At 39.1% G+C, this 27,215-nt stretch overlaps 1 protein-coding gene across 3 annotated transcripts in view; it reads left to right on the top strand.

Moving 5' to 3' along the window:
- phkb (phosphorylase kinase, beta) overlaps positions 1–27,215 on the top strand; it is a 110,987-nt gene that overhangs the window by 27,434 nt on the left and 56,338 nt on the right. For all 3 annotated transcript variants that reach the window (XM_044365750.1, XM_044365836.1, XM_044365922.1), the window contains 10 exons: positions 303–410; positions 1,241–1,321; positions 4,470–4,585; positions 9,788–9,851; positions 13,542–13,637; positions 16,329–16,526; positions 21,888–21,945; positions 23,367–23,444; positions 24,982–25,140; positions 26,068–26,162. In XM_044365750.1, coding sequence (XP_044221685.1) covers positions 303–410; positions 1,241–1,321; positions 4,470–4,585; positions 9,788–9,851; positions 13,542–13,637; positions 16,329–16,526; positions 21,888–21,945; positions 23,367–23,444; positions 24,982–25,140; positions 26,068–26,162 — 1,053 coding nt within the window. The remainder of the gene's footprint in view (positions 1–302; positions 411–1,240; positions 1,322–4,469; positions 4,586–9,787; positions 9,852–13,541; positions 13,638–16,328; positions 16,527–21,887; positions 21,946–23,366; positions 23,445–24,981; positions 25,141–26,067; positions 26,163–27,215) is intronic.

Here is a 27,215-nt window from a genome sequence, read left to right as displayed (position 1 = left end):
GATGGGATGGGGTAGCTTTAATATCCAACATAACAATGCATTTAATGGAGACATTGGCAGAGATTAAGAAAGTTCATTACCATACATTTACTCATTACACAGAGTTTCCAATTATGAGTTTGATGTTTTGAATGTTTTCAAGGCTGCTATTGCGGTAAAAATCTATCTTTTATGATGAAATCATTTTCTAGAGCCAATGGCCTTCTTTCCTTCTGTATCTTTTTCTCCACTCCTCTCTAACCCTCGACATCTCTCTTTCATCTTTAACTGAATCTCTATGTCCCTGTGTGTCCTTCTACCAGGTGGAGCAGTTTAAACAGGATCCCAGCCCCTCCAAGTGTCTGCACTCGTTGTTCAACGTGGACACTGGTGACGAGGTCTACACCTACGGCGACTACCACCACCTGCAGGTCAGCCAGCAAGCAGACAATCGGAGAAATTAACTAAACCTTAAATGAAGGAATAAAACTAGATTTTATATTTAATTCATGCAAAAAGTGTGTATGTGTTTTGGATACAGTCATTACAAACTGTCCACCTCAGTGTAATATCCAGATGGTCCAGAGGTTTCATTAAAAGTTATAACATTTTTACTCCACTCTGGTACTATTATGATTTTATTTGGCAGCGGTCAGGACTTTGTTAAAGATGAATGAACATCGGTATGAACAAATTAGTCAATCGATCTCTTAGTGATAGATTTTGTTTTTAATGTTGAAAAATACCACCGTCTGCTTCCCATGCATGTACGGTTGGAAGAGGTGGATGTGCATTAAATTGGCACTAAAACAACTTGTACCTCTGTCAATGTTATTGACACAGGTCAATTTAATGTGTAACGTTTGGCTGGAGACTACATTTCTAGCGAAGGGTGGCCGCTACATCAAAGTGAGGTAGATAGAAAATCAAATAAAACCACAAGCTTACTTGCCCTTGACAAAGGAAAACGCAAAGATCATCAAAGCTGTAAAGATGTTAAATACTTTGTGTAAATCCATTTATTCTTTTGTGTTATTTCTTTTCCAACATCTACCATGGAGTGAATTGTGTTAATGATACCAGGTCCAATGCCGAAGGCCTAGTTTCATACATAAAGCTTATGTCTCACTCTCTACAAAATGCAGGAAATCAAAGGCAGCTGTATTGACAAATTTGGAAATATCACACAGTGTGCAAATGACAGTCATTTTTTTTTAATGGTATCTCATCTGCTTTCTCCTGCTCTCTGTCATTGCTGCAGATCGATGCTGTTTCTCTGTTTCTGCTGTACCTGGTGGAGATGATCTGCTCTGGTCTGCAGATCATTTACAACACTGATGAGGTAAACAAGACGCCAAAATGACTGCCAAAGTGATCGATCCTGGACACGGGGGATTTACACCCTGTCCTATTTATTGGCCCTGATATTTTCTCGCCAATCCACTTGCAGCAATCAGTTTCCATCTTAGGTCACAGACTATTTGAAAGCAACTTTTAAAAATCATTTTACATTGAGCAAAAATACATTTCCTCATGTCCCCCTGTAGTTTACTGCTTTTCCTTTACTGTCCATATTGAATTTGCTGGATATATTTCAAAATACATATGATTAGAGATGTTTAAAATGAGAGCAAACCATTTAAAATCCATGGAAAATAACCATTGACATAATTTTTGACAAACTTTCGGTCACTTTTTTTTGTAATGTGAGCTGTAATGTAGCTGAAGTTCGGTAAAGACATACAGACATTCATGGTCCGCTGATGTCCTCCTGTTGAACTGTAAAAACTTTGATGAATCCCCCTGACTTTTCATCTTGCTCCCTACATGACTTGACAGAATACATCTTTGAGACAGTCAATCAAAAGCATATATACATCATTATAGCCCACAATTACATCTTTTGAAGCATCTCTAAACTGTATTCAGCAGAAACGTTTTTCTCCCCCTTGTGAGTCTGCATGTACGCACACGTCATTGTAAAACTTAATTTATTTTTAAACAAACTGACCTAATGAGATACATAAATCTAACATTATGTGATGCTAGCTTGTGACGATCCCATTGGATCTATCAAGTAAGACCTAAGGGCCTCTAAAACCACTTAGAGTTACCCTAAATCCCCAACAGGTACCTTACAGCCGACAGGATCAGCGGACAGTATCTCACTTTTATGGCTTGGCTCACATTTCTATTTTTGCTGAGCCGCTCAATTGACATTCAGCAGGGAAACGTTTCGATGATTTCATTGTGTAGGTTTAAATGTCCTCATAGGAATCTAAGTTGAAGTGTCTTATTTGGCAGCACACCAACCCATTTTTAAAAACACTGTTGCTTTGAATGATACCTTGAATGAGAGCTTGATGCATCAGTTCGGTGTGATTTTTTTTTTTGTCTCCCCTCATGTACGGCCCTTAATAAAACAAGGCAACATGGCTGTTAAGTTTACACACTGCACTGTTTATTATATGGCCCTCAGGAGCAGTTTGAACATTAATTCTGTTAGTTTTTATAGTTTATTCATTCACAGCTGTACTTACCGCCACAGAGCGGTGGAGTTTGTGCCGCTGGTAAAGGAGTCCATTTGTTTACTAGATGGGGTTTTTCTTAAGAAAGTAAGGACATGGTAAAAAATTATCCCACTAACCAATTAGGGCTTACAGACTTCACTTTGTTTGCAGAAAACGCTCCCTAATAACCTCTCATTTTTCTCCATTTCTCACTCCTGATGGCAAGCAAATTGACAATGTAACTTTTTTTTTTATGAGGGCAGTCCTGTTTGTGCAGCAGCCTTAATTTGCATGTTTATACACTGCTTATTAGGTTGCGTGAAGCAGTCTTCACCACCTCCCCCACCTCCACCACCACCACCACCACCATCCTTTGTATTAACACACATCAGATCCAGTGAGCAAGAGGACTTGTGATTTCTGTTCTCACTCACTATTTGAAATTTGTTTCATTCGGACTAATCAAATTATCACGGTGTTGTTTATTAGTTTGTTGTTAGCTGTCACTGCTTGTGATATCCAGTGGTGTTTACTTGACTGAGCTGGAAGCTGCATTGCAGTACTTTTTTTTTTTTTTTTTTCCTTGAGGTGGTATAGAAAGGCTACTGAGTGTCCTCTGAGAAGATGCACTATCGACCTCCTTCAAGATGCCATTTTCAGTTTCATGCAGCATGAAATGGAGCGTCTCATTAGCCTGTGTGTGTGTTTTTTCAAGTATCACGGGTGTATGCATTTATTTGCTGTCTCAGTGCTGCTGGTACATGAGTAAATGCAGCAGTAGTATGCCTCTGTAAATGTGTTCGTACACGCCTCACAAAAAAAGCAGAACTGGCAGGGACAGTCGTCGAGCGGTGGGGAGACAGAGAGGCTCGTTTGGCCGGTGGGCAGTAACATTCATTAAGATGCCATTAAGATACTAAAAAGTTCCCCTCGTTAATCACTCCGCTCATAAAACCCCAAATAAGAGACCCAGCAAACACCTTTTCTTCCTCTTGTTCAGCCTCGCTATGCTCCCTCTTTCCCTGCCCTCCTTCACAGTCTGTCCTATTTAAATCCAACACAGGTCCTATCTGCTTCTCTCTATCTCTCTCTTTCTCCCCCTCATCTCTCTCTTTCTCTCCCCAGCTTTGTCATGTCAGATTAAATCTCCCATCAGTCAAGCACACACACACACACACACACACACACACACACACACACACACACACACACACGCATGCACTACTACTTTCAGGTCTTTTTAATGATTCAAGGCCTTTAAGTCATGCCACATTTTATGTCTCTCCCTCTTAGGTTTTTCTGGATGTGTCTATTGATTTTGACATGTCTCTCAGACACACCGTCTTTCTCCAAAGCCGGTGTGGGCCAGATGATAGATATGAGAAACTCCCTAACTCTGCTAATTACAACTTTGAAATTATGAGCTCACCGTTTTGGTTGGTGCTGAAATCAAGGACACTGCTGATGAGTTCTCAGAGTCTGCGATGAAAGGGCGATGCACTGATAATTAAAATTTTTTGCTATAAATGGATGTTGTGATGTGTCTAAAGCAATGCAGGTATAATATAGCTTCACATACTGCCACTCTTTACTATTTAATTACACCTTGTCTATGACTGTGGGGTGAGTTTAACCTTGAACGTTGAAGAGGAATCAGCTTTCTTGACCACTTTACTAACCTTTATAATGAGAGGGAGAGTTACGCACCTCACCCCAGATCAATATCAAAGGTCACTCATTACCATATGTTTCAGTGTACGTGTTTGACTGTGTAGCTGCAGCTTACGTTACGTACTGTGTGATGGAGTCTCTGTGTGGAAACATGTTAAAATGGATTGAGAGAAAAGTACCTGCAGTCCTGGGTTTACACATGTGTGTCTGTATATGTAGGTGTGCTGTGTTTGTATGTGGATATCTGTGTTCCATCTATTCCCAGAATCCCATGCCTTCCTGTGTTTGATGTGTGTTTTCTGTGTGCAGGTTTCCTTCATCCAGAACCTGGTGTTCTGTGTGGAGAGAGCCTACAGGGTGCCTGACTTCGGCATGTGGGAGAGAGGCAGCAAATACAACAACGGCAGCACTGAGCTGCATTCCAGGTCAGTCGAAAGCTGTGCAACACGCAAGAAATGTGCAAAGATAAATGTGCTCATGAGTATTTAAAGGCTGATACCAAGTGAAACTGCCTAATGCTGATATCCAGTTCCCTTAAAGAACCACATTGCTGATTTCACCCTTATTTTCCTTGCATTAGTCATAGAGGTGCGTATCTACAACATCCACTACACTTAAACAACATTCTCTGTATCGCTGTTGCCAGCTGTATCAGTGTAGTTTACCATCCACTCGTGTATACTGATGTCAATGGTTGGCAGAAAAACTATAAGGAGTGTTTGACTGAGATAAGTTTCATTTTCTCAGGAAGAGCACACTGTAGCGAAAATGCATTCCCAGAGCTCTATACGCTGTCGCCAGTCACTGTGATGCTGTGAATTTCACTGTTTTTGTCAGATTCCGTTGCCCACACCGGTGCAGAGTGTGTGTGGGTGTGTGTGATAACGAGGGGCGGAAAGAAACTTTGTTCAAAAGCAGAGCATAAACAATCAGGACCAAAAGCAACAAGAGAGCAGCCGACTATGAAATGTTTCTGTAACCTGACGTAGCGTCAGTATGGTCAGTGATGTCAGGTGTTAATTTGGGATTTGTAAGAGTCAGGTTTGGTGAATCAATCTCTTATGCAATTAAATCAAGAAAATCCATTGGATAGATATTAGAAACCTTATTTACATGATTAGAAGATTGAATATACAGTATCTTAATGATTCTTCAAGACCACTTTCACAGAAATGTTTTCAGGAAAGTCTCATTTAGTTATGCCTTCAACAAAGAATGGATGAATAGAATGAGAGATGGACGGAAGGAAGAAATATATACGGTAATAAAAGTAAAGTGGAGCAGCTGAAGGAGGGAATGGTGTGAGATGAACGTAAAGGGAGAAATAGAAAAGTCATAGAATGTATGAAGAAGTGAGAGATGAATGCAGTGATAGTGTTGTCCTCCTCTGGTTGAAAGCTGTTATGATTGATGACATATTTGCCTCTCTGGCAAACCAGAGAGGCAAATATGTTTTCAGCAGGCTTCTGTTATGGACCACTGCAGAGGGCTGGACACTGGTTGTGTTTGTTTAAATGGTTATTGACGTCAGACAGTTACTTGTACAACAGCAGAGCACAGACCTACATACCATTAAAAACGTATATTTCTGTAATCATTGACAATAACAGCATGAAGTAAATCTGCTTTGAAGTAAAAGTCATTTTATTTTTGGATGTCTGCTTTAAAATGATTATAAGGATTATAGGACTGAAATATTTGTTAAATATTAGCATTCATTTGGTCTTCTAACTGGTGCGTGCCTTGAAATTATTTCTGTGAAATTGGATCATATATTTTTTAAACATTTAAAGGGGTAATCCAACGATTTAGTACTGAACTTCCATGAAATTAGAGGACTTGTATTTATTACTTATATTTACTTTGTACACATTATATCAGATGCTTTAAGACTTTTATAGTTTTGTAATGGCTTGGCTTTTGCTCAAGTCACTTTCCAGGAAGATACAGTATCTTCACCTTTATAAAGTATAAATTCAGTTCACTTTTTACACAACTGCAAAGCTGACATCAAATGCATCAGAACCCCTCGCTTCTGAGGGCAAGAGGAGTCTTCATGTGCGCAGCTCCGTTTTCTTAAAATAAGATTACTTTTTAAAGATTTTTTAAAAATAGGTCATTGATATTTAAAAGACTCAAATGAACAAGTGCAGTTATGGTAATGTTTGGATTTGCTTATGTTTTTCCCCCCTCTTTTCCTTATCTCTCTTCTATCTGCTTATGTTGTTGTTCCGGCTAAGGATCTCAAAATAGAGGCATCAATTTCAAGAGACCATGTTGGTTAAATGAAGGTCAAATAAATAAATATATTTATCTTGCAAAAGAAACATTCTGGTTTATCCTGGTTTCTCTTTTCTAACATTATATTTCAAATCCATGTCACTGCTTATGAATCATTCTTCTTTCTACTTTAATCAAATAAGGCAACACCAAGTATGAGAGGAACAAGCAGAAATGACCTCTTTTCAACATGAAGCGGCAGAAATCACGGGAGGTGTGGTCTTCAATTAGAAAAAAAAAAAAAATCTCAAGTGTTTTCATCAGAAGAGATGGATTTAATGTCAGTGTAACATATTCACGGATGGAAAATGTTAAATCAGCAAACGGTAGCAAATACATAACATCTGTCAATTAACTAATAGCATGTATTAAGGAAAAATATAGTGGAGCAACAGTCTGAAGTATTAAGATTATTATTATTAAGATATCTGTTATGAAGATAAGGATTTTGGACCACATGTCAAAACACTAGTACTTTCCATAATGAGCTCAGATTATGTTGAGTTTTTGTTACGTGCTCCTAACTGATTTATCATCCAAGGTCGACCTGGCTTCCCTCTCCTCCCTCAGTATCTCGATAAAGATCCTCAATTTCTGCCGTTGCTTATCTCTGGGTGAGCATGTTTTTTTCTTTCTCCAACAGTCCAAGGCTATTGGCAGCAGCTTGCCAAGATATCCTCAAGAAAAGATAAAAAATTCAATGGGATACTACAAGCTCCAACATTAATACTGCTGTTTGTCCTATCACCAGATAGTTGTCACATGTATGTTTGTAAAGTTTGTAATGCCAATAAAATCGTTAATTGGGGAAAAAAAAAAAAAAAAATCAGTGGAGTGAAGAGGCACTGTGCCTCACGCTTCTTGCGTTTCCTCCCCTCATGGCCATAGTGTGGATTTCCACAATTAGCCAGCCAGCATTATACATGTGGTTATGCAACACCAATTAACATGCTGTATGCAAATAGAGAACTGTGGCAGGGGCAGATTCAAAACGGTTCCATGTAAACAAGATCTGTGTAAATGATCAAATTGAGTAGTCATTTCTGCTACCAGAGTGCCAGTGGGCAGAAAAAAGCTCAGTGGAAATGAACAGGAAAGGATGTGTTCATGTTGGCAGAATGTTCATTTGTCTATATCAAATCAAATGATTCATTTATTTGCTTCTGCCTCATGTTTGTCTTCACGCCCAGTCAAATGGTTAGACTATAGCTGTTGTATTTAAAGTAGCATATCTAATCTTGAAATATCTCAAGTTGTGGTGAGTTAAATGTTATTCTTTTTTACAAATACTGTAGAAAAAACTGGAACAAGCTCATATGTTCATGAAAATTCAACATCGTTCGTGATAGTCAAATAATTATTTTACAGCAGCAACTATTGGCATCATCAGAGTCTGAATGTGTTTGAATGTGTTGTCTTATACTTAATGTTGTTGTGTCATATTATTGTACATGGCCAAAAGTATGCAGACAACAGAACATTACACCCACATGCCATTTGTGAACATCTCATTCCAGAAAAATAAACATTAATATGCTGCTATAACAGCCTCCACTTGTCTGGGAAGGATTTTGGAATCTGGCTTCAGGGATTTGATCTTATTCAGCTACTAGAGTATTAGAGAGATCACTGATGTTGAGTGTTAAGGCCTGTCAGAGTTCAAAGTCATCCCAAAGTGCCACAAAGTTTAGAGTTCACTGTTGTCTGAAACATCATCACTGTACATTGTAGCGTTAACAGTTTCCTTAATTAAAAATTAATTCCCTTTTGGGAAATACAAATATTCATTTTCTTGCAGAGAGTTAGATGAGAAGATTGATAGCATTCTCATGTACAGTGAATATAAAGCTTGAGCCAATTAACCAGCTAAGCTGGTTAGAAAACAGTTAGCCTGGCTCTATTCAAGCCAACAAAATCCTTTTTTCAGCACCTTTAAAGCTCACTAATGAACATGTTTTATCTTGTTTGTTTAATCCGCACTGAAAATCGAAGTGTAAAAACATGATGTCGTATTACAGGGTATCATGTGTGGCACAATTTCTCAGCTGGGCGCAGTAACGAGATGCATTGTGTTAATTAGTGAGCTTTAGAGGTGCTGGTAGGCAGAATTTATTACCTTTGGACAGAGCCAGGCTTGCTGTTTCACCCTGTCTCCAGTCTTTATGCTAAACTACGCTAACCAGCTTCTGGTTGTAGCTTCATACTTACTGTACAGACATGAGAGACTGCTATCAATCTCCTCACCTCACACTCGGCCAGGTGTATTTCCCAAAGTGTATTTCCAGCCCACAAAAACCAGTCCAAGACCAAAAGTACACAAGCATGTGGGTAGTGATGTCCACATAGCATAAGAATGTACAGGCTGTATATCAGTAGATTACCTTAAACTTGCTGACGTATGTTTTGAGCAACATAAATGCTTTAACCCAAGCATGCAAGAATATTTCTGAAATGTAAAGATAAAGCATATGAAGCAATTAACCCAATATGACCTCAACTGGAATATACTAATACACTTTATATAAACACATTCACTGTTAGGAAAGGAAAACATAGTATACGGTAAGACTTTCATCATGTGAATCTTTGTTTTCCAACTGTCAAGTGAGACTATTTCATCATCATCATGCTGTTTTGGCCCTGCTTCCTGGTGTATATTTTTTAACCTCATGTTTTCCCACAAAGCGTCATATCTCCTCTATCTCTGCGAGGTGCTGACAGCTTTGCTGAACGCCACTGGCTGTTCTTGTGTGTGTGTGATCGTTATACAGAACTGGTTTCAGCAGAGCTCTATTCCACCTCTATTTTGTATTATCCAGCCATCCTCTGTATTTTAAGCAACGATTCAGGCTTCGCTAATGGTATTGAACTCATTTTGATATGTCAGCAGATCTACAGCCACTCATCACAGAGTTTCCTGGTCTCTCCCCGCCCCCCCTCCCGTCCTTTTCTTTTCTAGGGAAATCTTGGCAGGGTAGAAAGGGAAACAAAATGACAGTGAAATTGATTCACGTTTAGTCTGCATTGCAATCACAGTAGCCAGCCAGTGTGAAATTCAGTAGATGTTTTTTTTAAGAGATCCATTATCTACAGTAGGCCACACTCTCAGGAGCCTTCAGCTTTATTGAATCTGAACAGATAGCCATTTAAGATTCAAGTGGGATTCTGAATGCCTCAGTTTTTTTTATTTTTAAAAAAAAAATTTTTTAGCCTCTGGAAATTGAAAGACACTCATGGTTCCTATCACCACCTTCGTCACAGGACCACTTTACCCTATTATGCATCAATGTCAGTGAAATCTGCTTTATGTGTGTTTATGTGATGCTCAGTATTTCATATCTTTGCAGCTCTGTGGGCCTGGCTAAAGCTGCTCTGGAGGCCATCAATGGATTCAACCTGTTTGGAAACCAGGTACGTTGAATAATTTACACGAATCACGTTTTCTCTCCCTCATATGAGTCCCAAGACGCACATGTGTTTCTTTCTTGTCTAAACGTGTCGTATGACGCAATATCGCATTATAGATAGGCAGCCTAGTTTGTGATTCAGATCTTCAGGGGCCTGTTACAGCTCCATACATCAGCGAGATATGCTTGATGTTTGCAGTGCCACTGTCCTGCGCAAAGAATTAGCAGCCTGAGTGGAGGAATATATGTAAAGCCACGGCTGTCTTAACAAGTAGATATTATCAGTATAATTAGTGCCGCTGTCATCGAAGACAGGATATTCCTCCGAGTGCATGTTTGACCATGAGGAGCTTCATTTAGTATGTTTGTGTTCAGCTCAGCAGGTTGTTTGTTCTCCTACACACTTTGATCGATGGCCACACTTGATGTTTGTTCCCCGTTTCCTTCTGAATCGCCCAGTCTGCTTTACAATGTCCATTAGTGGATATGTTTCTCTTTTTTTTCCTTCTTGCTTGTGTGCAGGAAAGGAAAAGCAGGGACATTCATTACACCTGCTAATGGATTGGAAAAAGAAGCCATCCACTTACTGTGGCGAGCCTTCTCTCTTAGTATCTTTTCTTCTTCTTTTCTCCACCCGGGTGTTAGCCAGTGATGGCTTCTCACGACATCCAACGCATCTGAACTTGGAGTGTTTTTCTGATCCTCTTATTGGGCTGTTAGGATGAAAGCTGAGTGTATATTAAAGTCACTGTTTGTGTTTCTCTTCTGATCAGCTGCAAAATGAGGGGTTTAACTGGGCCTAGACATGGATTTTGTCATTGAGCGCAGCTTGTTGAAAGAATCAATTTATAGAGGTGGCTGCTTTATGATCCATGCTGTGTGGGGCTTCTGTAAATGTGTGTGTGTGTGTGTGTCTCATTCAGTCTCTTGTTCCTCTGTGGGAATGGAAGCGCTACAAGCCATCCAGTTGCTTATTAATGATCTCTATCAATCTTGATTTCCCAGCTGACTCTCATCCTTCCAGCACCAAACGTTACTCCCCCAGCCCCTTTAACCGGAACATTCAGTACACTCTGAACTCCGCTATCACATTTCGCTCTGGCTGCAGACACTTGTGGGTGTGTGTCACTTTTCGCCTTTGTGCTATATGAATGGACAGGCAGCCCTCAGTTTCGTAAACTTTAGATTCTTCCGTGAGTCTCAGAGTGGATGCAAAGATAGCAGCTTCTAGGTGTGACAAATTGAACTTGGTAGATAAAATTGATCTCACCGAGAGGAGGATCCTCCAACTTTAAAGCTAGTCATTAAATTCACAGAGCTGTGTACACACGGCTGGACAATCAAATCCTAACAGGTTCCACTTTCTATCTCGGGACTGTCACCTAATTCACACCCAGTCAAGAGCAGGGATGTAGTGGAGTGGACACTTGCCCAACTCAAACCAGCAATGTTTTTTTCTTTTCTTTTTTATGGAATAGAGTTTACTTCATCCTGACATAAATCTTTGAATTAAATTCTTGCACTTCATACCAGAGCAGAAAATGGTGTCAAGTTGATTTATACTGTGTCATTATAGGGTCTTTGAAAGGGTTATTGTGCAATCTACATTCTGTCAGTGTTTATTTGTACCCCCTAATGATAGCAGTCACAATGATGGTTTTCTGGTATAGATTATGGTGGCCTGTAATTGACTCATATTATGAAGTCACATTTTCATAACAAAGGGAAGCACGCTAACTCCCTAGAGTAGCTGGAAGGGGTAAGTGGCATAGTGTGCAGAAGTATAAAAATTTATATTTTAAAATTTTTACAGATTTTTGTTTTTTGGCAGTTGTTTGCCTATAGGTATGAATGACTGCAGGTAATAGTTCTCTTTTAATGGTTGTCTCTACTGTTTGGTTGAGCACATTTTGAGTTGTGATATCTTTTTAGAACATAGTTCTAACTCATACTTAACTCAACGTGACAAAGCATCTCTTGCCCCCAAAACATCCCCAGGCTGCACTGTGGTTTTCAGAACCTTTTCAGGTGGCTAGCAGCAGAAAAATCCCTCTTGGCACGTGGCCTATTAATGGTGAAGTTTTCAAATGTAATAAGATTTTAATTTATTCATTTTTTCTTGGATGTAGATTATTTTAAGAGGACCGACTGCAGAGAGATGTTAGGATTTCGAATAATAAATCAAAAAAAAGCTCAACCAACATATTGAGATGTCCATTAATGGTAAAATTAGTATTGGAATTGTAATTTTCTGGACAGTCAGTAATCAGGTAAATACAGGTTAATATTAGTAATTATGATTCTGAATAGACTAATTAAAGCGCAATAAACAGTAGTGGACATTGCCCACGTCACTCTGATCTGTGGGCTTGGATGGTGAGGGTGTGTCCAGATTGAAGCGAATAGGAAGACTCAGTTTTCTTGTGTTTGAACACAAGTCAGCGATGGTTTGCAGAAAACTACAAGAAGAGGATCCATTGCCCAACAGGCTGTTGAGCTGTTGCACCAAAACTCAGATGAACTAGTCTGATCTAATTCTACAAAGACTGCACAGCATAATGTATGATTTTTTGTTGTTTCTATATGACAGTTTTTCTAGAATTTATTGAACTAAAAAAGATTATTAATGGTCTCATGTTAATGTTATGTTTGGGTAATTTTTTTTTCCATAAAAATTTTTTAATTTGTCATTTGCATTGTTACCGTAAGTGAACATCTCAGCCAATTGATAGTGTCTCATAATTTTTTAAAAATGTCAGTTTTTTTGTTGGTAGTGCACAAATGAACTAAGAAACTGCTTTTTTCAGAGTGGAACTATAAAAGGCTTAAAAATATATATATACTGGATTGTTCCATTTTATTGAAAAGAAAATATTAGCCCTTTGAATGAAGCCACAGCCAAGAGAGCAACATCCTAGGCTAATTGACTCGTCTGACATGCTCAGTTTTCTTACACTCTGCTGCTATAACACTGGAAAAGGTTTCCCTGAGAGGGCCATTTCACTGACTTGTCACACAGCTGCGTACATTGGTGGCCCACAATCCACTGCACTATGCAAATTGCTACAGGAAAGCTCGCTGATTTGACTAAAAGCCCTGGCTGGACCTGTTTTAGGAAGGATAAAAAATAGACTCTGGTAATATTCATACATAATGCATTTGACTTACATTAGAAACTGCTTAGCAGGTTGAGGAGTGACTCAGTTGGTTTTATGTCAGTGCTGCTGATGGATGGATGAAGTGGAACGGACCAGCTTTTTAAAACCAAAAATGGTTTGATCACTTGCGTTAAGTAAAAGCATAAACTGGCCCCTCTCCCAAGTGCACCGGATGGACAGACTGCATTGACTTAGCAGCGTTTCATTTTTCTATGTGGGGATTTTGAAGCGATAGGATGACTCTTGACTCTCTGTTGTTCAAGCACTCCCACACTGTACTTCAAATAAATGTGCAACCCAAAAATATCACCCTGGTTTAACAGGGAAAGAGTGTGTTTTGATGTGCAGAGGTGTGATGGTGGAGGCTTTAAAGTGGGCCTCATGTTGTTTCAGCCATTATGCATCAAATGTATTTTCTGATTGACTTGTTGTGAATCTTTTTCATGTTTACAGGTATGCACATGCAAAACATTCTACTTTTAGCCTGTGTTCAGCTGTGACTACATTGCTGTCTGTATTTGTGTTTTCCTCTGCAGGGCTGTTCATGGTCAGTGATATTTGTGGATCTGGACGCCCACAACAGAAACAGGCAAACCCTCTGCTCCCTACTGCCCCGAGAGTCTCGCTCCCATGTGAGTCCATCCATCATCTATCTATGTATCTGCCAAAATCACCCTGTGAATGACTACTACAATATTTTTAATAGCCACACTAGCAGAGAGAGCTGGTAGAAATTATACAGACAGGTGTGAAAAGCAGAAAAAAGCATCAAAATGTGCAAATGTGGACATTTTGCCATGAAATTTTGTAGACATTTGTGGTCCCAGAGGATGAACCCTACTGACTTTGGCGATTCACTGACTTTTCATCTAGCATCACCAGCTGGTTGGTTTTTTCACTTATCCAGGGAAATATCTCAACATCGTCTTGATGGATTGGCACAAAATTTGGTCCAGTCATTTGTGGTTTTGAGAGAAGTATCCTAATGGCTTTCGTGATTGCCACACTTTTCCTCCAGTGCCACCATGAGGTTGACGTTTTGTTGGTTTTAAGTGAATTTTCTCAACAACTACTGGATGAATTGTCATGAAATTTTATACAGACATTCATGTTCCCCTCAGGATGAATTGCAACAACTCCATCATCATCAGGTCAAAATTTAGATTTGTCAGATATTTTGGATTATGTCGAAATACCCACAGAAGTAATAACATTCCCATCAGCCTCGCCTGTTCTATGTGTTTAGCGCAAATAAGCATATGTTAGCATTGAAACCTGCTGAACTAAGATGGTAGGCTTGGTATACATTATCCCTGCTAAACATCCACATGCCAGCATTGTCATTGTGAGTATGTTAGCATACAGATGTTAGCATGTAGCTCAAAGCACCACTGTGCCTAAAGGACAGCCTCACAGAGCTGTTAGTATCCTCTGGGAACCATGGATATCTGTCCTAAATTTCATGGCAATCCATCCAATAGTTACTGAGATATTTTGCTAAAAACAAAAATGTGAATCTCATGATGGCGTTAAAGAAAAAGTCAGGGGATCATCAAAGTGATTTGGCTTCATCCTCTGTGGAACAGGAATTTCATGACAATCTATCCAATATTTGATGAGATACTTGAGTCTGGACCGAGAAGCTGCATGCATAATCTCAACCTATCAAATACTGACATAGAAGCCTGCCACACATAAGCCAAAAATTTTAAAAGGTTAATTGCACACATCAAACAAACCACACACTCACATCAATAAGTCAGTGGATATCTATAATTCAACAATAGATTTCCCTCATGGTGCAGTCATTACACTGCCCATACTTGTATTATTGACGGTTTAATGTTGACAAGACATAGGGAAAGTGAGAAGTGGCTGCAGACCTGGAGGGAGGTAAAGCTAAAAAAAGAGGGGGTGAAAAGAGGCGAAAAAACAAATGATATGTAGTTTGTTTGAAAAAGCAGGAGCAAAATCATTCCCCTTCTCTCCACTCCACCGCCTGCAGACACTTAAATGATCACATCTCTCTCTATGTGCTGAATGTGTCAGGCAGAATAGCCGCCATCAGCTTGTGAGGAAATGAGTGTAATTAGACGAACAGAGAGGCATTATAGCCGTATGAGATTGATGTTAAGGAGAAGGAAGGACTGCAGTTGGGAGTGGGAGACCAACACAATTGCACAATGATGTCAAGATAACCAAAATATCAATATAATATCAATACCTCTTATACTATGGCAAAAGATTGGAATTCAATATTCAGTGTTAGACACATTCAATATCTGCACCAAATGTGTTCTGCAAGCTGGTATCCCATTTCAGCTGCACCTACTGAGGTGCATGTAGATTGGAGTTTTAACAAGTAGTCAAAGAATAAGAAGGGATTGGAAAAGACAGAGCAGCAGTTGGCTCCTCTATGAGCTGCAGAGATCTGTGAAGATTTTAAAATATTACAACAGTACAAAACCTAACAGTGGTTAGTCCTGTAGCTGGCTGACATACTGGTTCATGTCAAAAAGCATGTGACTGCAGTTATTAGAGACTTAACTGCATAGAGAACACACAAAATATGTGTAATATTAATATAATAATAATGATAATAATAATAATAATAATAATAATAATAATAATAATAATAATAATAATAATAATAATAATAATAATAATAATAATAATTTTGGAAGCTACTCTGTCTAATAAACCTTAAATACTGTAGTACAGCTGTTTGCGAGCTTGGGCCTAAGTGCTTTCATTTCCATTGCTTAATAGAGTAAACCAAACAAAATTGAAATGAGAGTTTTAGATGCCCAGTTGTAATGGTTTTGTCAGGCCAATTAACAATATTCATTCCTAATGATTGTTCCAATTGAATTTTAGTCTGGCAGTTCATGATTTTAAACAAGGGTACTTTTGTGTGTGGTTGATAACCACAAGCTTTCACTCTTTTTCACTCTATATCTGTCTGCTAAATGATCCTATAGACCATAAAGATGTCTGAGCTAAATAGTATAAGCCACCCAGACTTTAGACTAATGCAGTAACTATAAGTGATTGTGGTTAGTTTTTTATTCTATTTCCTCAATTATTTTGATACATTTTATGAGCCTGATGAATGGAAATGGAATTTAAGTTTGTTCATATAGATTTGTTTGTCTAAAACTGCTGTTTTAGCTAAATCTGTAGCTTGTTGTGAGTCATGTGCCAAAAAAATGAAATAAAAAATGAGTCATTGTGGAACAGTGTTTTATTTTGGTGGGAAAAAACTGTAGATTTGTAGACAATGCTTTTAAGTTGTCTTAACAATGTTCTTTTCTCTCTGGCAGAACACAGATGCTGCCTTGCTTCCAACCATCAGCTATCCAGCGTTTGCGGTGGACGATGACGCCCTCTACTCTCAGACACTGGACAAGATTGTCCGCAAGCTGCGGGGCAAATACGGCTTCAAGCGTTTCCTCCGTGATGGCTACCGCACCCCAAATGAAGACAAGAATCGCCGCTACTACAAACCTGCTGAAATGAAGGTAATGCTTGTGCCAAAAGGATTTGTACTTTTTGTTCTATTTTTCTCTGTTTATGTGCTTTATTTTTTTCTTTTCTTAATTGCTCCAGTGAATTCCTCCCACCTTTGATGTTAAGTAATAGGATTCGCCCGGTAGATATGACATGATAATTGTTAATAAGGCTAGTGGTAACTTCAGCTAAAAACAATTTTTACACATCCATCACTTAATGACAGACATGAAAAATACAGAAGACGTTGCTTATCCTGCAAAGTTTTAGTGAGACACACAGCTGGGTGTCATCAGCATAACAGTTGAAATAAATAGTGCTTCTGTGGATAATATACCTCAAAAAGGGGCATATAGATAGAAAACATAGAGTATAGATAACAGTGGAGGATCCGGGACAGAGCCTTGGGGAACTCCACTAGAGAGAAGCAGTCCCTCCTACTTAGAACATTTTAAACTCTTTTAGCAGGTCAAGTTTGAAGAGAAATGTTTTCAGTAGCTTTTCACCACAAAACATGTTGATGGTACTGTTATTTAAACAAAAAGACTAACGCCCCATTAACACCTGGTATTAACATGTGATCTGTATCTGAATACATTATCTGGATAATGACCAGTCAATGTGTCTTTGCATTTACACATTTACACCTGGTATTAAAATGCACTCTCATTATCACAGCTGTGCCAAGTTGTGTTTGGATCTTGATATGCAAATTAGATAGGCAGAGCTGGCGGACTTGTCAACAAACATGATGCATCCCAGGTCAGGGTCTGCTTCGGGTGGAAGTTATTCATTTCTGAATCACTTGTTGGGAGGGATAACTTCTAACTGCTGCTACTACTTGTACTTGCCAGAAAGAGGCGGAGCCAGTGACCTTTCAACTTACTGGGTTGATTTTTTTTCTAATGAATGTATGTACAGATTGTATTTACACTTGACTGATCACAATGCGAGCCAGACTACCTCCAAATGCGGCCTGACTGATCCATCACATTCTGATCACAATGCGTTCTGAGTGCATTTACACCTTGCATCAACATATGTTTTTCCTTATCCAGATAGAGATCGCATTTTAATGCCAGGTGTAAATGGGGTATAAGAATCTACAGCCACAGTAGTGGCTCTGTGAGGCTTTACTTGGGCACAGCAGTGCTTTGAGCTAAATGCTAACATCAGCATGCTAACATGCTTACTATGATATTATTATCATCTTATATGCTGTTGGTAACACATAAAACCTAAAAAGTTCAACTTGAAAGTGCCTGAATGTGACATTTAAAAAGTTTTTGAAATGTATAAGCCTGTAAAGGTATTATCCTTTTATGATAATACTAAGAGATCTGCCTGTGACTTAGCCTCTCCTATTTCAAGTGTTTAAATCCTCCAGATATTTCACCCCAAATCTTCATGTCTTTTAGTTTGCATGAGCGAGTTCCTGTCAATGTGTGTGCTCACGCATACAGTATGTATGTATGTGTATGACTGTGCATTCAATGTCCTTTTGTAAATCCCTTGTGATACTGGTGAAATGACATATGCATAAACTTCAGAATCAGCTCAGTGAGCGTACAATGGGTGTATCAGAGGCTGGACACTTAATGCTAAACAAATCATTGCATTAGCTGCAGAACTAACCTCCCAGAGTGTGAGGTCAGGGAAGTAGATTGAGAGAACGACAGAGATCAGCTGGAGTTTCTGTTTGGTGTGGAAACATTTAACTCTCTCAAGAGGTCTCATGAGTTCTACTGACTGCCAGGGAGTGTTTAAAACCTCTGTGGATCTTTCACACCTCAATGTCACACAAATGGCGTTGAGGCCTCATGAATTTAAGTGTGAAGTGTACAACTGCAGATTCGCGATGCAGTACTGGAGTGTCTCCTCATGGAAGAGTACGTAATATAGTGAAAAAGTTAAAAGATGTGACACTATGCTTTCAAAATAAGGTCACTAAAGGGTTGAAGTCATCAAAGTTTGTGACACATGTAATATCACCAATTTACTGTAGTCCCACCTAGAGTAAAGGCTTGGTTGTTTCTCAAACAGAGGATTCATGAGAGCAACACCAACTCTATTTTAATTGTTTAAACAAAATTTGAAGTCTTGATTCAGGCTGTCCTGTATTCTTCTTCACCTCCCAACTTATACAGTAAATATAGTTTATTAATGATATTTCTAAAATACTCTTGGTAACTGGAATTAATTGACATTTACAAAGAAAACACTAAATCATTTGCAATACACATAGCTTGAAATATTTGTCTTTAAAATAGCTAGAGTTCTGCCATGATTTGAAGGCCTTGTGGCCAGCAGTGACCTGTTTTCATGTACTTAAACTGGACTCGACAGATTGCTGCTCAGAGCTCTCACAGCTGCTATGTGGCTGTGAAAAATGTTTGAGATAATATCCCTTTCACAATATGAGATTGCATTTGATGGTCCTGTTATTTGCAGGATTGTTAGAAACTTGAGACAGGTGCAGCCTTGGTGCTGAAAACAAAGAAAAGGCACTGAAAGCGGAAGTTGAGTCCTTGCTCGGTATGTTGCAAGTCCTTGCACACAAGGGGGCGAGCACACCAACTCTGAACCACTTGATACTTTGAAATTAGCTCTCTTTAATCTTGCAGCTAATACAATACAAAGACTCTAAGGCTAAGCATTAGTCAAACATTATTTAATGCGTTGGTTCCTTCAGGCTCCAACCTTCCCTCAGTTCTACCAGTAGGCAGAAAAATTTACTGAGAAAGACACTGATGCCAGTTAAGTTTCATAATTTAAACTCATGATTGCTTCTGCTGCAATTTCCCTTCCATCTACTAACAGTAATATACTTGCCACTGCATCAGCAAATACTGCAAGTGAAAAGAATCCATTTATATGAGAGGAAACTGTGCCAGTTGGTAACTTATTACACAATGCAGTAAATTTTACCACAAGATTACTATTTCTTAGTAATGAATATTAAAAGAAGCTGCTGAATTTTCAATATAGTAAAGATGCACTCACAAGTTTTAAAGGTGCAATGTGGGAATAACATTATAAACGTGAAGGAATAAGTAAAATGTTACCTCCTTTGAGTGATAAGCCAGCACACCGAATAATGAAATGCCAGGGGAGTGTCTGACACAGTATGAGTTCTGTCTGGTGAAAAAGAAGTCACAGGTAGACTAGGTCTCCCTGCAGAAGACATCAAGTGAAGTTGTTGTTGGTGTTTAAGAGAGAATTCACAGCAGGGCAGACGTCTGTGCTCCATGTCTGTTTACCATTGACAGAGAGCAGCAGCCTGTGTGATAGACAGTTTTACCAATCAGTCGAGCTGCTCAAGCACAAAACACCAGGGATCCCTGGCTGTTTACAGCCTCAACGGGCCAAAAAGCACAGGCCTCATTGGGTGACTGCCTCAGCTCTCCCTTTCTCTCTTAAACTCGCTCCCTCCCCCTAAATAAACCTTCCTCTGCTTCTGTATCTCTTTATGCACCTTCCTTCCTGCCATTTTACACTTTCTCTCTCATCCTCCTCTCACTACCTGATAGCTGCTGTTGCTTCTTATCTCTGCTGAAACACACAGTTTGAAGCCATGCATACCTGCATAATCACAGAGTGCAGGCATTAAACATTTAAAGAAGCACATTCAACACAGACAGTGGAGTCACTGCTTGGTGATTGTTATTCTGCTCCTGTATGTATGTATTTGTGTGTGTGTGTGTGTGTGTGTGTGTGTGTGTGTGCCAGCTCTAACAGCCATTTGTTATTGCATTAGAACGTAATCTCTGTCATCTTCCATCAGCGTGGAGATTATTGAAAAAGATGAGGGACAAAGATAGTGAGGGCTAATGACATTTATAGTTACATGGGCTAAAATCTACACACACACACACACACACACACACACATTTTGTAACAATGGATCTTAGGCTAATAAATGTGCAGCTGTTTGATCTTTTTACATGCTGACCTTGATGATTTACATACACTTGGAGACTAACAGAATAATTATTCTGCAAGGACAGAGGTGCTAACATTTTCACTTTGTGTTTGTGTTGATCCTTTTTAGGCGAGCACAAACAAGCTGAAATTGAATTATTGGAATTAATAAGGCTTTGATTCACTTGACTGTCCTCCCTACTTGTGACGTGTCACCAAATTACTTAAGACGGTTTGGTGTGTGATCCATAATAGGATTTCTGGCTGAGTAAGAGTCAGTGAATAATCCAACAAGTGATGGTGCTCATGTCAATCCAAGCGTTTGTTCTGGAAGATTTTTCCAGCTGCTGCCACATGCTGGCACTTTCACAGTCATGTATACACACATCAGTTACTCTTTCAGATTGATCAGTCAGTCAGTCAATCAGTTGCAGTCAATGTCAATGACGTGCAGAGTGTTTATGAGGGAGAGGTTTAATTCACAGAGAGAAACATAACATATGCAGATGTTTCCATACAGGTCATGAGGGGTCACTGAATGTATTGATGAGTGTGAAAATGATGTGAATCATATGTTACGGTCTTGACAGTCACCAGATCTCAATCCATTTGAACACCCATGGAAGATTTTAGAGCATTGTCAAATCACCAAATGAAGGAATGTTTTTTGGAAGAACGGTGTTCACCCCTCCACTAGAGTTCCACACACACATGGAGAATCTATGTCAAAGAGCTTTGAAGCTGTTCTGGTGGCTCATGGTGGCCCAACACCTTAAGAAGGCATGTTTGGTTCAGTTCAAACAAACCTGGTGTTAAAGCTGTCAATGAGCTGACTTAACATCTGGACTGAATCTGCCTGAAAAGGAGGGTCTTGGTCTGGCGGTGGTCTGATGTGGTTTGTATGTGGTGTGAAAGCAAAGCAGATCAACCTGTGAGCCTGAATTCAACAGCTAAACTATTATTAAGCCTATTTAGCCTACTTAATATGAACTACAGGTGTGTTTTTCTTTGCAGTTTTTCTACATAATTTGTTTTTATTTATTCTACTTGTGAGTCTCTTAACATATTTTGTTAAAATGCTTTAAGTGCAGAGCCACAACCAGTTACTATATAGTGGTGGTCCACTGAGCTAACTTTCCTCTCAATGTGCCTCATGTATTTGTATTTGTTGTTGTATCATAAACTCTATCATAAACATCTCAGACCTTCAAATATCCAATCAGCACTACTTTGACTTTAAGAAAATGACCTTCAGAGGAAGCATTATCATTATTCCTCTCCGTTCTGTCAGTTTTCATTCACAATGTCATGTCTGCTATTTTCCCTGTGCCATGCTGTTCCATATTCAGTGCTACTAAAGTTCAGCCATCCGCTGCTTTCAAGTCCCTGTGCCTTTCTCCTCTCTCTGAAATGGAAAAGCAGTAATTCCTCCTCTCTCCGTCTCTCTACAGCTTTTTGATGGGATCGAGTGCGAGTTTCCCATATTTTTCATCTACATGATGATTGACGGTAAGCCTTGTTCTATCCATAGCTGCTGTTAAGATGCCTCAAGTGGGTCATTAGAAAGATAGAAGTCAGACTTGGGGCATTTGACAGGAAATTACATTTTCTTGTTTGCCAGGTTTTAGAGGACTTAGAAGTACTTTTTTAAAGGGTTGTGATGTGTGAAATTTGTGGGTGAACCTAAGGAAATGGTCAGAAATAAACTAACGAGTAGTTTCACCACAAAAAAAATATGAATTCAAGCATCATTTAATCCCCCTCATGAAATTTTATACTCCAGTGACTTTTTTTATGACTGACAAACACTTTGTGATTCATGCCTTGTTATCCCATCTCAGACCTCTTTCAAACTGTTCATGTTTATGGAACCGTCTTTTAAAAGCCCAAAAAGCATAAGATACCTATCAAATTGATCCAAACATTGAAAACTAAGACACAATCAAAGCCGGTAGAAATGAAAACAAAGCATAAGTAAATAAAATGTCCTAAAACTATTTTGTTTGTACAGTTGTGTACTTATTTGTGAAGCACACAACTGTGCTTTAACATTAAAGCTGCTATAATCAATATTTTTTATCAACAATGGATCAAATTAATTTGCGAATGGGAAAGGGGTCACTCATAGCGACAAACCCACAGAGAATGATCACCTGACTCTACAATTCCCCTTAAACTTTACTGTTTTGGTTCACTCTCACAAAAAAAGCTCTAAAGTCAAACTGTACACAGCACCAAATGACACACAGATAAACTTACCAACTACCTGGTGAACACTGTGCTAAATTCTTAGCAGCTAAAGACTTGCAGCTAAAGATCCAGGAGGAGTGGTGGGGACCAAAAGTAGAGCTAAAAGAGTAAGAGTGATTATATAGGACTTTGTTTTTGTCGGGTGGCCAGAAACACTTGTTTATATGAATGCTATTTTTGCTCCAGTGTTGTTTGGGGACAGCTTGCTCCCATGTGGTCAGAAAATTAGTTTAAGGTAACTGATTGTATTGAAAGATTAGTGTAAATACGTTTAATGCATGTCATTTTATATCACACAACTCATGCTGTAATGTGGGAAATTTCCATCAAAATTTAAAAGCAAAGTAAATTTTTAAAAAGTTCATTTTGCTGTAGAGCAACCAAAGAACCAAGCTCATCTAAAAACTAGGTGATTAAGAGGTCCATGTTGCAGTTTTAGACCCTCATATGTAGTGTTTTCAGAACATGCCTATGTATTGTAAACACACAACATGCTCACACAAAGATGTATGCAAACACAGCTTCTACTGCATATCTCCTTACCATAACATGTACATGAGACTCTGAATTGTATACATTTGTATAGCATGTAGATGTTGAATGTTGTGTAACATTAGATTAACTCTCGTTTTGTTTTTGATGTTATGGTGTGTGTGTGTGTATGTGTGTGTGTGTTGCAGGCGTATTCAGAGGAAATAAGGCTCAGGTCAAAGAATACCGGGATCTTCTTGAACCCATCATCTTCCAGTCTTTTGAGGGTGAGTAATCACATGAATACACACACACAAATATGCAGTGACCACTAGATTACAAATTACAAGTGCACAAACATACACATGAATAACTTCATCTGATGTGACACATCAACCTGGCTCATCTCGGAGCTTTTTTTCTGTGTGTGCCTCTGTTCTTTCTCCCTCCAGCAATGAAAACTGTCTCTTATTAAATCCCATCATTCATATTCATACACCACATACTGTGACCGAGGCTCACGGGGGCGTTACATTCAAGTGAACTCAGCCTTTTCCTCATGAGCAAAGAGTCTGGCTTCCATATTAACCTACACTCATTGCTGTGAGGGGAGACAGTCAAATGATAGGGATGTCAAGAGTTTTTAGTTTCTATTGGTCCGTTCATAATAGAACGGGAATAATTGGAGTGTAGAGAATAATGATGTGAGACAGAGCTAACTTAAGTTGCCCTGGACGTCTTCACAGCGCCTTTGTACTGGTTATGTATGAATTAACAAAACTCCTGAAGTTAATTGGCTGAGTTTAACGGATAACAAAGGTGCAATTTTTTTTTTCTCTTTCACCATAAATGTCCATGAAAAGTCAAACCCTACAAATGTATTTGCAGCTATCACAGGCTGCTATTGTCTGTTCTGCTGCAGGTTCATCTGACCTCCCAGGAGTAATGGGCTCCCATTGTTTTGATGCAGGGTGCAGCTCTGGGAGACAAGTTGCTGCACTGTATTGAATGGGCAACATTAACTGCAGTTGTGTTGTCGTTTGCATCAGTTTTCTGGTTTGGATAAGGTTAAATTCATATTAGACCACACTCTAAGGAAAAAGTTGTATTTTTCAGTTAACACAGAGTATAGAAAATGACTGCTGAAGGTGGTGCCATAAACTGTACAGGTATACATCCCGGTCAATTTTTCTACTCCTACTACTTGTACCTTTAGACCCATTATGCACTCAAAGTGGCCAAAACATCATAATTAGACTGAATTTCACTACATTCACTACATTATTCAGTCTGACATGGTGCTCATGTGAGGCTCAGGAGCTGTGGCTGTGGTTGCTAGGAGCAACTATCATTTTCACAACAGTCGAAGAAATATGTCAATTTAAAAGTCGTTATATATGTGAGTTACAACGACTTACAATAACCGGTGCAGCTGCCGCACTTGTCGCCATTTTTCAGGCAATTGTTGTGTAGCTATTTTTTATTGATTTAGCTATTTTTCCAGCTCCGGCACACAAATTGTCTTTGTGATCTTGTTTACAAAGCTGTGATTGGTTTGGTTGTTTTCCAGCTGGAGGAACAGATGTCAATGAGCACAACACCAGACCTATTTGAATCACTGAAAAAAATCGTAGATGAGGGCAGCCACTTAGAGATCTAGAGCCAGGCTAACCAAAATATACCTATCATCAATCGGTGAATCACTATTGAGCAAATCAATGTGTTAAGTTCTTGTTAGTTTTATTTTCTGTTTCTACCGATTTGAAACAGTCAGTTGCTTACACACACCCACATTGTTCTCACAGTCCTTGTCTCTCATGCCAGGCCACGCCGTGATCCCCAAATACTACCACGTACCGGCTGACTTTGTGGAGGCGGAGCAGAGCAAGCATGGAAGCCAGAAGCGTTTCCCTAGCAACTCTGGCCGTGATGGAAAGGTCTTCCTGTGGGGTCAGGCCCTTTTCAACATCGCCATGCTTCTGGGTAGGCCTCTATGTGTGTGTGTGTGTTTGTGTGTGTGTGTTTCTGTACAGCAGCAGTCAGTGGGGACCGCCAGGTGTCCTTCAGGTGGTTCCAGGGGGTCCCCAGAAAAAAGAGGAATATTTTAATTTCACTATTATTTCATTGACTAGACATTAACCCAATGAGAGAATGTATAAGAAAGACTTTCTGTTCACAGGTTTCACACTCTGCCAAGCTACAGTATAGACAGTTATAAATCTTATCAGAAGACGGGGATCCCTGAGACTACTTCTTATGAAATACGGGTCCACCACTAATCGGAAGATTGGTGGTTCGATTCCCGGCTCCTCCAGTCCGCATGTCGATGTGTCCTTGGGCAAGACACTTAACCCCAAATTGCTCCTGATGGCTGTGCCATCAGTGTGAATGTGTATGAATGATTAGATTTCCACTGATGGGCAGGTTGGGACCTTGCATGGTAGCCCCTGTACCATTCAGTGTATGAATGTGTGTGAATGGGTGAATGTTATTCGTAGTGTAAAAAGTGCTTTGAGTGGTCGGAAGACTAGAAAGGCGCTACACAAGTACAGTCCATTTACCATTTACCAAAACTAAGCTGAAGGTCATATTTGATGAGGTTCATTTTACCACTTTATGTGTATTATGAAAGAAAATATTCAGGGTTATCAAAAGTCAATTTTTTTTTAATTATTCATGATTATTTCATGGTTGTAAGTATGATTTAATTCTGCATTGACATGAATCCAAGGACGCAGTCTGACTCATCCATTGTGTGTGTATGTGTCTGTATTAATGATGGGAAATTGATTTTTTTTTTTTTTACTTCTGCCTTTAAGCTTGCCCTTTGGTGTTTGTGGGTGTATGGTTGTACTGGTATGCATGTTAATGATTTGTATGTGTCCCTGTGTGTGTGTGCTCACATTCTAGTGGATGAGCTGATCAGCCCTAAAGATATTGATCCCATCCACCGCTATGTGCCTCACCAGGACCAGCGCAACGTCAGCATGCGATACTCCAATCAGGTAAACTTCAGTGTTACTGTGTCTGACTGTCATCACTTGGCTCTCATCTGAACTCTGAGCACCTATTTCACTGTTTTTTTTTTTTTGTTTTTTTTTTTTTTTTACAAATTCTGAATACTCCCATGCACTATGGACATTTAATGTCAGCACATTACATCCAAATACTGCTTGTAAATCTACACTCACCCTAGTACATATGACATATCAAAGCATTTAAGTGCTTTTGGCTTCAAGTAGTAATATCATGCACATGAAAGTTATTTTTAATTGCTGACTATGTTTCATTTTATAAGTCAAGTAGCACTAAGTGCTTTATGCTATGGTGGCAGAGAGTAGGCAAGCTGCCCACTCACTATGGGAAAAAAAGTTCTTTTTGTAATTTCTATAGTCTTGTCTAGGGAGAACAACTTAGAAGAGAAACAGTAATACCCGACAAGTTCTACATTTCACAATAGTATTGGGTGATCACATGCCTGGGCTAGCCTGAGTTTTATCATCCTGGCTGATGGAAATTATCTTTTAGAGCTGCAACCAATTATTATTGTCATTATGGATTAATCTGCCAATTACTCTCTTGATAAATCATTTTATCAATAAAATGTCAGTCAATATTTAAGAGATAGCTGTTACAATTTCCCACAGTCCAAGTTGACGTCTTCAAATTACTTTTTTGTCCGACCAACAGTCCAAAACCCAGAGATATTCAGTTTACCATCATATATGACAAAGAAAAGCATAAAATACTCACCTTTCAAAAGGTGGGACCATCATATGATTGGTGTTTTCACTTTATTATTATTTAATTATCAAGTTATTATTGATTATCAAAATAGTTGCAGATGAATTTTTTGTCAATCGACTAATTGTTGCAACTCTTTTCTGAACACATCCAGCCAACAAGAGTAGACGATAGTAATATTAAGACTGTCTTTCCATTGGTGATACTCATCACCTCTTTGTCTACCTGCTTCTTCTATCTGCCTCTTTCCTCATCGTAGTTGATTTGAAATCCACATTCACTGGATTTCTGTTCTGTAACCAAACCTCACTATT

This window comes from Thunnus albacares, chromosome 1 (assembly GCF_914725855.1).
Source record: "Thunnus albacares chromosome 1, fThuAlb1.1, whole genome shotgun sequence".
NCBI lineage: Eukaryota > Metazoa > Chordata > Actinopteri > Scombriformes > Scombridae > Thunnus > Thunnus albacares.
This window is presented reverse-complemented; position numbering and strand designations above follow the sequence as displayed.